This window comes from Rhinoderma darwinii, chromosome 4, assembly GCF_050947455.1.
Source record: "Rhinoderma darwinii isolate aRhiDar2 chromosome 4, aRhiDar2.hap1, whole genome shotgun sequence".
In the NCBI taxonomy this organism is placed as follows: Eukaryota; Metazoa; Chordata; class Amphibia; order Anura; family Rhinodermatidae; genus Rhinoderma; species Rhinoderma darwinii.
Window position 1 is genome coordinate 248,546,719 of NC_134690.1, and position 14,050 is coordinate 248,560,768.

General features: G+C 42.2%; 1 protein-coding gene across 1 annotated transcript in view; it reads right to left on the minus strand.

The window, feature by feature from the left end:
- Positions 1–14,050, minus strand: part of TMEM244 (transmembrane protein 244) — a 158,029-nt gene that overhangs the window by 50,878 nt on the left and 93,101 nt on the right. The window contains exon 2 of the mRNA XM_075863716.1: positions 3,208–3,293. Coding sequence (XP_075719831.1) covers positions 3,208–3,293 — 86 coding nt within the window. The remainder of the gene's footprint in view (positions 1–3,207; positions 3,294–14,050) is intronic.

The following is a 14,050-nucleotide window of genomic DNA, read 5'->3' on the forward strand; positions in this document are numbered from 1 at the left end:
TTACGATCCAAGTTACCAGCCCTAGGTCCCAACTTTAGCTGTGTAATGGCCCAGAATTGGAGCAACTTGGGACTGTCGGGATGAAACCTATGCATGTGTCTAGAAAGAGTGGTATCCTCCTTGAGGTTGATGGTACTAATGTGTCTCTTAACGAGGGATTCACATACAGTGCGTTTCTGTGATCTTGTTGTCCCCTTCCTTGTATTCTATATGGACATTCCTATCTTCCACTCTAATTATATATAATACGTCGGTTTCCGGCATTTTTATCGCCTTATGTTTACTTACTTGGCCCCTCCTAACGGAGCGGCTTTGTTTTGATATATCATTTATTTGACTTACTATTTCAATATTTGACCATATATAATTCTTTAATATGGCGGCTTTTATTATTTGCTGTATAGCAATAATTTCTTTTTATATTGCTGCATTGGTGGAAATGGGGGGGCTTTTGTGTGTGGCTTTATACTATAGCCATATATACATGCATTTACTGCCTTACCATAGCGGGGGCTAATGTTGGTTTTTGTGCTGAATTTAGGGGGACACTGACGGCGCTAAAAAGTAAAAAAAAAAAAAAAGTGTATATCTGGTATGTCCCTGCTGCATTGGCCATTTATCTAAGTTCTCTCTTGGCCCCATAGCGCAGGCAGGTTGTTCTGGATTGTTACCGCGGGTCTGGCTATGCATCCGCTGTCACACGATGACGGGGGATGCATATTGGTCCCTGCACTGAGTCCAGGGGGACACTTACGGCGCTTGCGCCGAGTTGCCATGTCCTCCCTGTACTCGATATAATGTCTAAGTCCTATTCTTGCCCTACTGCGCAGGTGCAGGTGCGCTGCTGTGAATCGCTCCTACTGTCAGACCTGTCATCATTTTTTTGCACTAAGTCCAAAGGGACTTCTACTGCGCCTGCGTCGTTCTGTCATGTTCTCTCCCTACTCGGCACTATTCTAAGTCGTTTCTTTGTGCTACTGCGCAGGCGCCCTGTCTCTTGACTGTCTCTGCAGTTTCGGCTGTGCGCCTGCGCGGCTTGATATCCGCTATTGGTTCTGTGATACATGGTCAACCATTGGCTGTATCCTCCCTCCTGACGCCTGTTGTGTTCTGCTCCGCTCCATTGGCTGTCTGTTCTCACACCCACCTCCCACCCACGTCATTTTACACTCCCTTAAGAGGAGTAGTTTCTCGCCGCGCCGCCATTATCCCCGTGTACCCCTGAGGACGCTACAAGTTAGCGAAACATGTCGGAGGGGGGGGGGCTCTAAGTGTTTTTAATTCCTGCCTAGCCGAATCTATTGCCCTACCTATTTAAGTGTGGCTTGCTGCCTCCTGACTGACTGTCAGCCGGCATTTACTCTTGGCTGTCTAATACTTTGCTGGGATTTTCCAGCTGGTTGCTCTTACTGTAACCTCGGTTTCTGGCAGTGACAATTTTAAACTGTTATATGTGGTCTGTTCTTTGCTACACGTAGCTTAATAAAATGTGAAAATAATAATTTACTCTTTATTAACTTTTGGGTGGTCAGGAAAAAGGGTTCTGTCTGCCTGCAGGCATTCCTTCTATTGACTATATGTTATGATTATGGTGGTACCAAATTTATATGTGTTTTTTATGTTTTACTACAGTTGCACAATAAAAACACTTTTTAAAAAATAAAAAAGAAGAAAGAAAAGTATTTGTTTTTATGTTGCCATATTCTAAGAGCCATAATTTTTTTTCGTTTTCTCTGACATAGCTGTACATGGGCTCATTTTTTGCGGGACGACATGTACTGTAGTATTTATTGGTACAATTTTGGGGTACATATTACTTTTTGATCGCTTTTTATCACATATTTTGAAAGGCAAGATGAACAGAAAACAGCAATTCTGGCATTGTTTATTTATTTTATTTTTATGGCATTTCATTTATTTATTAGTAACTTTAATAAACTATTTTTTACTTGTTTTTAGTTCCACTGTGGGACTTTACTAAGCGATCATTAATAGCTGATTGGTTGATCCACATACTCTGCTAAGCAGGACTGAGTCTGATTAGTAAGAGCGGGGGGAAATAGTAATAATAATAATAATAATAATAATAATAATAATAATAATAATCCCGCAGGACCAGTATTTTATTAGTCTGGGAATGAAATTCACCAGTAACCATCATATCACAGTCAAGCACAAGGACAACTGTAATGCACAACTGATGCACCGTTGTGCCACTCGGGCCATTTTTTACATCATCTGAGTGGCATCCAATAGCCTTCAGGGACCCATTCACTCGGTCGTGTGCATGAGGCGTACTCACAGACGTCCAAGAGGCTGAAATATAGATCGTTTTTAATTTCACTAGTGATCTTAAAGGGTTGTGGAATATTGGGGTTTATTGTAGTTACACCTGAATTTCCAAGCTTTAAATTGAGTTAGGGTTTTCTCATCACAGACAACAACTTTCAGTTTGGAGCCGCTGATTTTGCCAAAGGCAGACTAGGCAAGCCAGGCATTTCTTGGGCAGTGTCGCTGCACTGGAAATGTAGTATTACATGTGACGGTATGTTCACACGCAGTGTTTTCAGAAGTTTTTTGGGCCATAAAACATCCCGAAAAACAGCCCAAAAATCAGAAGTAGAACGCCTCCAAACATCCGCCCATTGATTTCAATGGCGAAAATCGCCGTTCTGTTTCGATGGGGCGTTTTTTACACGGCCGTTTTGAAAAATGGGCACATAAAAAGACGCCCGCGAAAAAGAAGTGCATGTCACTTCTTGAGCCGTTTTTGGAGCCGTTTTTCATTGACTACACAAAAACAGCTCCAAAAACAGCCATAAAAAGCGCCGCAAAAAAACGCAAGTGGCTTAAAAAACTTTTGAAAATCAGGAGCTGTTTTCCCTTGAAAACAGCTCCGTATTTTCAGACGTTTTTAGTTTGCGTGTGCGCATACCCTCATACACAAGCGCGATTCCTACTCTGCTACAAGGGAGGGTCCAAGTTGGGGAAGCTCCGTCTAAATGAGAGATATAAAAGAAAATATTTATCAGTTCAGTTGCTTAGGCTTTCTTTTCTGGTCTTGTGAGCGAGTCTTTATATTATCAAGCAGTTCTGTGCTTTTGTCTGTTGGATGCCAGATCAAATAAATAGTCTGTATCATATTAGGAAATAAACAAAATAAATATGTTTTTTTTTTATTCGCAGAATTTATTGCATGGAGCTTACCTTAGTATAATAAAAATAATAGTGTGGGCTAAGTAGAGCACTGTGTAGAAGACTATAGTGCAAATGAGCAAATTCTGTAGGACAACCTGTGTAAAAAAAAATATTTCTATTATAAGAACACACATAAACAGAATATAGGTCAAACATGTCCTTGTTGCCCATATCAGCAAACCATAGTCAATGGGTCATTTGTCCAGTATATTCAAGAAAAATAACCTGACATCTGATTGGTTGCTATGGTCCACCAAGACACTTTCTACTAGAAACTTTTGACTTTGAAATCAATATAAGCAGCATAAATCCTATATAAATAACAAATAAAAAAACAAAACAGTTGGGTTGAATTTCACTTTAAGCATAGGATGGTAGCTGTGGTGTAATTTATAGAAAGAATAAATTACATATTATACTGTGAAGAAAATAAACCTATAGAAATCAAACATATATGACCCTTTCACTTTCACACTGTAACACTAGATGTACCTGTAAGTCACCTGTCTATTAGAAGAGAGCACTGTTAGAGCATCTCTCCGAAGAGTGGGAGAGAGCCAGAAATGTGCGGTATGCTGACTACATCAAATTTGGCAAAACAATGACCAGAGTGCCACACTGTGTCAAGATAGTCATACAGTGCCCAAATATTGCCTTATTGTTTCCACAAGTGCCAAACAATGCCCACAGAGTCAAACAATACCCCCTAAAAATCTATGCAATGCAAATGTCATTCTTGTCCCACATAGAGCCATACAGTGCCCACATAGTGGCAACATTGTGCCACACTGTGGCTGAATAGAAACAAACATTTCCAACATATTGACATATAGCACTCAGATAGTGCCAAACAGTGTTTAGAGAGTGCCATGTCTCATTGACGTTACTAGCTTTACTATAAAGCAGGTTTCCGACTCCCGAAGATCTTTCCTCCTGTCTGGACCTTTGGGAGTATGTAGGATAGGGGAGGGGACTCCTGGGACACGGGACAGCTCCAGAAATTCAGGACTTTCACTGCCATGTTTGGCACTTGGTAGAGTTGTATTAGGGATGACAGACAAGCAATCAGTGAATAATTGAGAATTTTATCAACACAGATCACAGTAAGGGCTCTTTGAAGGGAAAACGCTCATTCATCGGCTGATTGTATCGCTTATGCAGCAATAAATATTATCGTTGTCGGCAGCACATCTCCCTATGTAAACAGGGAGACGTGCTACCGACCTGATGTAAATGCATGGGGACGAGCGCTCGTCCCCATATATAGCTCCTTGTTAAAGGAGCAAAAGAGCGCCGATCAACAAGCTGTCTCGTTGATCGGCACTCATTTTTACGGGCAAAATTGGCTGGTGCAAAATTACCCTTGATTTGAGCAGAGATGAGGGTGAAGGAGAAAAAAGAGAGAAAGAAAGAGAGAGAGAGAGAGAGAGAGATAGGACAGAGAAAAATGTAAAATATGAACTTTTCCTTTTAAACTGGATAATAACGGAATATTGCAGGATAAATAAAATACAAAAAGCTAATATGCCACACATAAAGATAAAAGTTGTATATCTGTACTCAGATAACTTAATAAAAAAAGGATCATAAGTGCTAAGAGGGAATAACACTAAACAGTGGATGTTGTGATAAAAAAAAAATAGAAATAAAAAGGGTCAGGAACTTTTGTAAGAAATTTCAGATAAATTTAGCAGAAGAAATATAGTATGAGCCACATTATAAGTAAATAAAGTAAAAAGTAAAGCAACCTGTAGAAAAAGAAAAAAAAAAAGATAAATTTTGTTAATAAAAAAAAATCTAGACTTGGGATAATGATAACAATAAACTTCCCTTGTGGGTAGAAGAGTATACAATTTTCCTGATATGCTTCATAATAGCAAAAAATAATAATAATCATAATAATAATAAAAATCTGTATGCTTGTTGGAAAGGAGATTTTCCCACACACCATTATGACTACAGAATCATCTAACGTTTAATTTACATTCTATATGCTAATGGCAAAGTCAGCTTCATATCTGTGTATGTAGAGCCCAGATACAGAACAATGCCAATGAAGAGTTTGCTGAGTTGCTTTGTCAACATGTATCAATGCTAGTAACTCAGTATGCTCAATATTAATCTACATAAAACCATATTATAATAAAATATATAATTGCATGTATCTTGCATTAATTTTACCTTGGTCTCGGGTATTTTGATCTTGAGTGCCATCAGAACATATTACAGTCAAAAGGAGAATTTTGGATGCAGGCATTTAAACTCATGAACACCATGTTAGTTGATGTGACATACAGAATAATACTTGGCAGCTTAGTAGGATTGAGCCTAGCAAAGACTCAGACCATCTGGAAGGATAATCTGTAAAGGAATGGCTTGCGAATTTTCCAAGTAACTCCTGTCTGCAGAAATATTCTCTACAATAAGTGGAATGAGGATGAATGATTACTTAGAGTTTTAGACATATAGACCAGATTATCATTATTAGACTTCAGGTAAAGATGAAACATTACTGTAGTTTTAACCAGCAAAGGCAACAGTATTTTACACAAGTGAATGCCCTATTTATCAGGTGCTGTCAAAATCAAAATGTAATAGGTATTCCCAACTAAGGCATCTTTCACATCTGCGTCACTACCGTTCTAACGTTCTGTTGGAGCTTCTCGTCAGAACGGGACACTGACTGAAACAAACGGAAACCATAGATTGATTTCAATGGTGACGGATCCGGTGCCAATGGTTCCCGTTTTTGTCTCTGTCGGACAACTGATGACCTATCCACCTGGACTGACCATCTGCTCCAGTGGCCTCCTGGCCTGCGGGAACCTGATGTCATTGCACAGTATGCAATGTACGGAGCCGGAAGCAGTTGGCTCCGTACATTGCATAACGACCGTGCTGCAGAACTGCAGCTCTGCTCCTATTCATTTGAATAGGAGCAGAGCTGCGGTACTTCAGCTCGGCCACTATTCCATGACTGGAGCAAACTGCTTCTGGCATGGACGTCTGGTGCCCAGAGGGCACTGGAGCAGCTGATCGGTGCGGGGTCCGGGTGTTGGACCCCCACAGATCATATACTGATGACCTATCCGGTGCTTAGGTCATCAGTTGTCCGGTAGTGGACAACCCCTTTAAACTTTTATATCCCACAAAAACTTATAAACCACTGTCCAGTGCAAAAATGTGCATAAAAGAAGCAATAAAGCCACAGTTCATTCAACACATGTTAGATGCAAAGAGAATTTGGTTATGGAGAAGGATTTTGTAAAGGAAAACATATACACTGTGTTATACCTAGTGCAGTGCCTGAGGGGGGTAGAACATGATACAATGATTCAAAGAACACTAGCTAGAGAATCCCACTCAGGGCTGCACCTAGCCTTGCTGCTGCCTGAGGACGAGGCGCACAGTGAAATGGCACCCACCAAGTGCACCATAGCGGGGTTGTGAGGGTAGAAAACTTTCAGATACCAGAGAAAAAAAAAACTATAACTTATGTTCACCCGTTGTGGAATTCTGTTTTATACAAGTGTTTAGAATTTATATAAAGTCTGATCACTCGCTGCGTTAGATCTGCAGATAAATTACATACCTACCTACCCGCACTCACTATAATACCTATTCATTATATTCCTACCTTCCCGCACTATCTATATTACATTCATCCATTATACACTTATATGTGCACATTCACCATCATAGACGTGCATAGTGTGCACTGGGAGAGTTGGGAGAGGTTTACCCTTTTTTTTTTCAACAAGAACTTTCAGTTCATAATTACAGTACCAGAATAAAGCTCATAACACAAGTCCTACATAAAAACAAAGGCCAGTTCATAAAAACAGTACTAGAACTACTGTAATCTCAGTAAATAAACATGGCACCTGAATCAACATATGTACTGTATCAGAACCAACTCAATTCATAAATATGGTGCCAGAATAAAGCTCAATTCATAAATATGGTTCCAGAACTAAGCCCAGTAAATATATATGGTACCGGAACCAAACACTGTACATAAATATAGTACCTGAAGAAAGCTCATTACCTCAACAATTTATCAGAACTAAGCTCAATTCATGAACATGATATCAGAACTGAGCTTAGTACATATACAATATACAACACCAGAACCAGGCTCAGTACACAAATACTGTATCAGATCCAAGAAAAGTAAATAAATATGGTACCAGAACTAAGCTAAGTACATATATATATATAGTACTAGAACCAAACACAGTAAAAAAAAATCTGGCATCAGAACCAAGCTCAGTACATACTAGTATATACTGTACTAGAACCAAACACTAAAAAAATATGGCTTAGAACCAAGCTCAGTACAGTATAAACAGTACTAGGACAAAGCAGAGTAAATAAATATGGTACCAGAACCAAAAGAAGTTAATACATATGCTATCAGAAACAAGTATTGTAAATATATATTAATATAAAAAAAATGTAATTTGAATTTTCGAAGAATAAACATTTCCTCAGTCCATATGCAATAGACAATCAGCAATCGCACACATGTGCACTCTGCTCTGGGGAATCATAGGAAGCCAGAAGGGTGAAATCCAGGGTCGGGCAGGAGTGTTTGGTGTGCTGTATGCTTTTACATTTGATATGTTTGAATTATTTTGATTTTCAGTGTGTATGGAATAATAAAAAAGCGTGGAGTGAAACCTATTCCAAAAGTGTTGCATTACATCTTTAAGATATATGCTCCTATTCTGTCCGGATAATTAATGTCGTGAGACTGATTTTCCGTTTGTGGAACTACAGGACTCAGGAGAGCCAAGTATACACATGCAGGATTGCTGATTGTCTATTGCATTTATCCTCCGAAATGTAATTTGGACTGATGTTTAGAACCGTCTGAGCAGTAAAATGTAACGTGTCAACGTGTCTTATTTTACCTGCTCCGGTCTGACAACTTTAGAAGAGTGTAGAGGGAATAATATATATTCTGTTTGTACAGAAATATGGTGCCAGAACTAAGCGCAGTTAATATATATGGTACCAGGAGTAAGGGTACGTGCACACACACTAATTACGTCCGTAATTGACGGACGTATTTCGGCCGCAGGTACCGGACCGAACTCAGTGCAGGGAGCCGGGCTCCTAGTATCATAGTTATATACGATGCTAGGAGTCCCTGCCTCTCTGCAGGACAACTGTCCCGTACTGTAATCATGTTTTCAGTACAGGACAGTTGTTCCACGGAGAGGAAGGGACTCCTAGCATCGTACATAAGTATGATGCTAGGAGCCCGGCTCCCTGCACTGTGTTCGGTCCACTACTTGCGGCCGAAATACGTCCGTCAATTACGGACGTAATTAGTGTGTGTGCACATACCCTAAGATCAGTAGATTGATGAATTATGAAGTCTTTGTATCTGCTTCTGTGTTAGGGTATGTTCACATGGGCTATTTTCAGCCGTTTTTCGGGCCGTAAACATCCGGAAAAACGGCTGAAAAATCGGAAGCATAACGCCTACAAACATTTGCCCATTGACTTCAATGGGAAATACGGCATTCTGTTCTGACGGGGTGTTATTTTACATGTCATTTTCAAATAACGGCACGTAAAAAGACACCCCGTAAAAAGAAGTGCATGCCACTTCTTGAGCCGTTTTTGGAGCCGTTTTTCATTGACTCAATAGAAGAACAGCTCCAAAAACGTCCGTAAAAAACGCGAGTTGCTAAAAAAACGGCTGAAAATCAGGAGCTGTTTTCCCTTCAAAACAGCTCCGTATTTTCAGACGTTTTTTGTTAAGCGTGTGAACATAGCCTTGCACTCATAGCTTGTATCATGTGAAATTACAGCTCCCAGTATGGCCTGAACAATGGTAAGGATATTATTATTTCACAAACAAGAATGGTACCTCCCTTCATCTAAATCCAGTATTAATCAGATGTAGACAGTGGGAGAATAAACATTTACATTCAGTGCCTCACAAGGTGACGCCTTCTCTGATTGGAGTTCTTCTCTTTTCTTCTTCATCCAGACCGCCATTATAACTTCTCCCGGGCCAACACCTGGCTCTTCATCACCTTTGCACTTTTTAACAATAAATACTTCTTATCCTGCTGACTGTTTTAACAGTGTCACCATCTTCAATAGAGCTAGCCAGCTCCCCACCAAATACCATGGCTGCGGTCAGGGGCGTAGCTAAAGGCTCATGGGCCCCGATGCAAGAATTCTTACTGGGCCCCCCCCCCGCAAACTTCTCATGGCCGACGGTCCGCAGCTTTCAGCTGCATCGCTGGGTCTCCTAAGTGACCCAACAATGCAGCACTAGCAGCCGGGGGCGTCACTAAGGCTGGGTTCGCACACCCTATTTACGGACGTAATTCGGGCGTTTTAGCATTGAATTACGTCCGAAAATGTGGCTCAAAAGCGTTGGCAAACATCTGCCCATTCATTTGAATGGGTCTTACGATGTTCTGTGCCGACGGTCATTTTTTTTTACGCGCCGCTGTCAAAAGGCGGCGCGTAAAAAAGACGCCCGCGTCAAAGAAGTGCCTGTCACTTCTTCAGACGTAATTTGAGCCGTTTTCCATGGACTCCATAGAAAAACAGCTCCAATTACGTCCGTAATGGACGCAGCGAAAGACGCCTGCACATGCCATTACGGCTGAAATTACGGTGCTGTTTTCTCCTGAAAACAGCACCGTAATTTCAGCCGTAACAGACGCTGCCGTGTGAACATACCCTAAGGGCTTAAAATGTCAGGGGAAATAGCCCCAATACATATGTGTCCGCCCAAAAAAAAGTGTGTGTATAGGAGACAGCATATCTATAGCACTACGACCCTATAAACTATGGATAGGATTAGATACAGTGGCTCAGCAGACAGTATCACACATGATAGGATTAGATACAGTGGCTCAGAAGGCAGTATCACACATGATAGGATTAGATACAGTGGCCCAGCAGACAGTATCACACATGATAGGATTAGATACAGTGGCTGAGCAGACAGTATCACACATGATAGGATTAGATACACAGCTCAGCAGACAGTATCACACATGATAGGATTAGATACAGTGGCTCAGCAGACAGTACCACATATGATAGGATTAGATACAGTGGCTCAGAAGGCAGTATCACACATGATAGGATTAGATACAGTGGCTCAGCAGACAGTATCACACATGATATGATTAGATACACAGCTCAGGAGACAGTATCACACATGGTAGGATTAGATACAGTGGCTCAGCAGACAGTATCACACATGATTGGATTAGATACAGTGGCTGAGCAGACAGTATCACACATGATAGGATTAGATACACAGCTCAGCAGACAGTATCACACATGATAGGATTAGATGCAGTGGCTCAGCAGACAGTACCACACATGATAGGATTAGATACAGCGGCTCAGAAGGCAGTATCACACATGATAGGATTAGATGCAGTGGCTCAGCAGACAGTATCACACATGATAGGATTAGATACACAGCTCAGCAGACAGTATCACACAAGATACGATTAGATACAGGGCCCAGCAGACAGTATCACACATGATTGGATTAGATACACAGCTCAGCAGACAGTATCACACATGATTGGATTAGATACAGGGCCCAGCTCGCTGACATTGCGGCTCCAGCGCTGGACCCAGGACAGGTAAGAATAATAATTTTGCTTCTTTATGTGTTACTGATTATTTTTGTGTGTTTGTGTTTTTTTACAGGTTCGGTTGTTGCACTTCGGATTCGAGGACTTCTATGATGGCGTTTTTTTTATTCTCAATAAAATGGTTAATGAGGGTTGTGTTTTTTTATTTCAATAAAATATTTTTTCTATGTGCTTGTATCTTTTTAAACTTTATTATCACCGCCTTAGTAATGGCCGCTGGCTGATTGACAACCTCCATTACTAAGGTGGGGCTTAATATTAGCCGGTGCAAAGGCTAACACTAACCCCCATTATTACCCCGGTACCCACTGCCACCAGGGGTACTGGGAAGAGTCGGGTACGAACCAGTACCCGACCATCTGTAGTGACGGGCAGGCACCGGGGTGGCTGCAGGCTGGTATTAGGCTGGGGAAGGCCAAAAACAGTGGCCCTTCCCACCCTGGTAATGCTGCCTGCTGCTGCTGTGTTGCATCTGGCTGGTTATGAAAATTGGGGGGGACCCCACATCGTTCTTTCCAATTATTTTTTATTTTTTTTTAGATGACGTGGGGTCCCCCCCCATTTTTCATAACCAGCCAGATACAATAAAGCAGCAGCAGCCTAGCATCACCAGGGTAGGAAGGGCCACAGTTTTTGGCCTTTCCCCTCCTGATAATACCAGCCTGCGGCCACCCCAGTGGCCGACCATCACTACAGATGGTCAGGTACTGGATCGTACCCGACTCTTCCCAGCACCCCTGGTGGCGGTGGGTACCGGGGTAATAAAGGGGGTTAGTGTTAGCCTCTGCATCGGCTAACACTAAGCCCCGCCTTAGCAATGGACGTCGTCAATCAGCCGGCGGCCATTACTAAGGCGGTAGTAATATAGTTTAAAAAAAAACACAAAGACATAGAAAAAATATTTTATTGAAATAAAAAAAAAAAACACACAGCCCTCATTAACCATTTTATTGATAATAAAAAAAAAAGCTGTCATTTAAGTAGTCCTGGAATCCGACGTAGTCCAACGACCGAACCAGTAAGAAAACACACAAAAAATGATTAGTAACACGTGTGTTAGGCTTAGATACAGGGCCCATGTGTGATACTGTCTGTGGGACCCTGTATCTAAGCCTACCACAACGTAGGCTTAGATACAGCGTCCAGCAGACAGTAATCTTATACAGTATAAGATTACTGTGTGCTGGGGCCCTGTATCTAAACCTACAGTGTGGTAGGCTTAGATACAGGGCCCAGCAGACAGGATCACACATGGGCCATGTATCTAAGCCTACCATGTGATTGGCTTAGATACAGGGCCCAGCAGACAGGATCACGCATGGGCCATGTATCTAAGCCTACAGTGTGGTAGGCTTATATACAGGGCCCACCAGACAGGATCACATATGGGACATGTATCTAAGCCTACCATGTGATTGGCTTAGATACAGGGCCCAGCAGACAGGATCACACAATCTGTGATCTTGTCTCATGGGCCCCCTAAGCCTGCTACATCGTAGGCTTAGGGGTTATGCAGTCCCTAAACATTGATGGCCTGTCCTCAGGATAGGCCATCAATAGCTGATATGTCGCCTGGGACCCGCAAATCAGCTGTTTTGAAGGGGCCGCAGCACTCGTACGAGAGCTGCTTCCCCTTCATTTCACTACTTGCTCTCACTGTGAATCGCCGACACAGATTCACAATGTGACCTGAATGAAGTGACAGGAATGAAGTGACAGGAATGAAGGGGAGCAGCTCTCGTACGAGTGCTGCGGCCCCTTCAAAACAGCTGATTGGCGGGTCCCGGGAGTCGGACCCCGCCAGTCAGGGCTATTAATCTTACCTTCCTCTTCCGCCGCGGCTGGAGTTCTGTCGTCTCGATGCTGTGTGCGGCGCATAGCGCTGTGACGTCATGCGCTGCGCACAGCGCCTGACGTCAGGACCTCCGCTGCCATCCGGAACCAGGAAAGTAAGTAAAGTATGTTACTATAGTAACAGGGGCCCGCGGCCCGAGTTACTATAGTAACTTTTTATTGATGTGGTGCGGGGGGCCGTGGGCCCCCCTGGCTTCGGGGCCGGGTCGCAATTGCGACCGCTGCGACCCCTATAGCTACGCCAGTGGCTACGGTTGTGTCAGTATTGTGTGGCTGCGCCAGTATTGTGCCTGCTACTATCTCTAATATTATGTCATGCTGCTCCTGCTATGCTACATGTTAATTTTTACATGGTATTATTATAGTTGCCAAATATATTAGAACCCCTCACAAATAGTGCTCCAAAAATTAATAGTGCTACATATAGCTCCCCTAAAATAGTGTAACACGTCGTGCACCCAATACTAGTGCTACACATAGTACCCCTAAAATAATGCCAAACAAGTAGGTGGCCACTAAAAGGGTGCTAAACAAAGTGTCCACGAAAATAATGCCACAGACATTAGGTGTTACTAAACTGTATCTCTCCCTCTCCCACAAGCCACGTTGATGTCATCACACTGGCTTGATTAAATTTTTTTTAAAAAACTGTTGCCGTGAAATGCCAGGTCATGAAACCTACGGCCCTGTTTACAAGCCAGCAGAAAGAATTTTGAACTGGCTGCACTTATTTTTTCACGTTTTTTCGAGTTATTAATACCTCTGCCTCTAGGGGGCAATTTCGGGTGTTTTTTTTGGCACTGATTCCGATGCGTTTTCCACATCAAAATCAGCATAAAAAAACTCAGTGTAAAATGACCCTTTGGCTGGGTTCACACGACCTATTTTCAGACGTAAACGAGGCGTATTATGCCTCGTTTTACGTCTGAAAATACGGCTCCAATACGTTGGCAAACATCTGCCCATTCATTTGAATGGGTTTGCCGACGTACTGTGCCGACGACCTGTCATTTACGCGTCGTCGTTTGACAGCTGTCAAACGACAACACGTAAAATAACTCCCTCGTCAAAGAAGTGCAGGACACTTCTTTGAAACGTAATTTGAGCCGTTTTTCATTGAATTCAATGAAGAACAGCTCAAGATTACGGGCGTCAATGACGCCTCGCAAAATGCGAGGAGGAGCATTTACGTCTGAAACGACGGAGCTGTTTTCTCCTGAAAACAGTCTGTAATTTCAGACGTAAAAGCCAGTTATTGTGTGCACATACCCTAAGGCCCCCTTAGACCCGCTGGTGCAACTTTGTTTATTCTAATGTATGTGTTTACTGGAAACACAGGTACGATT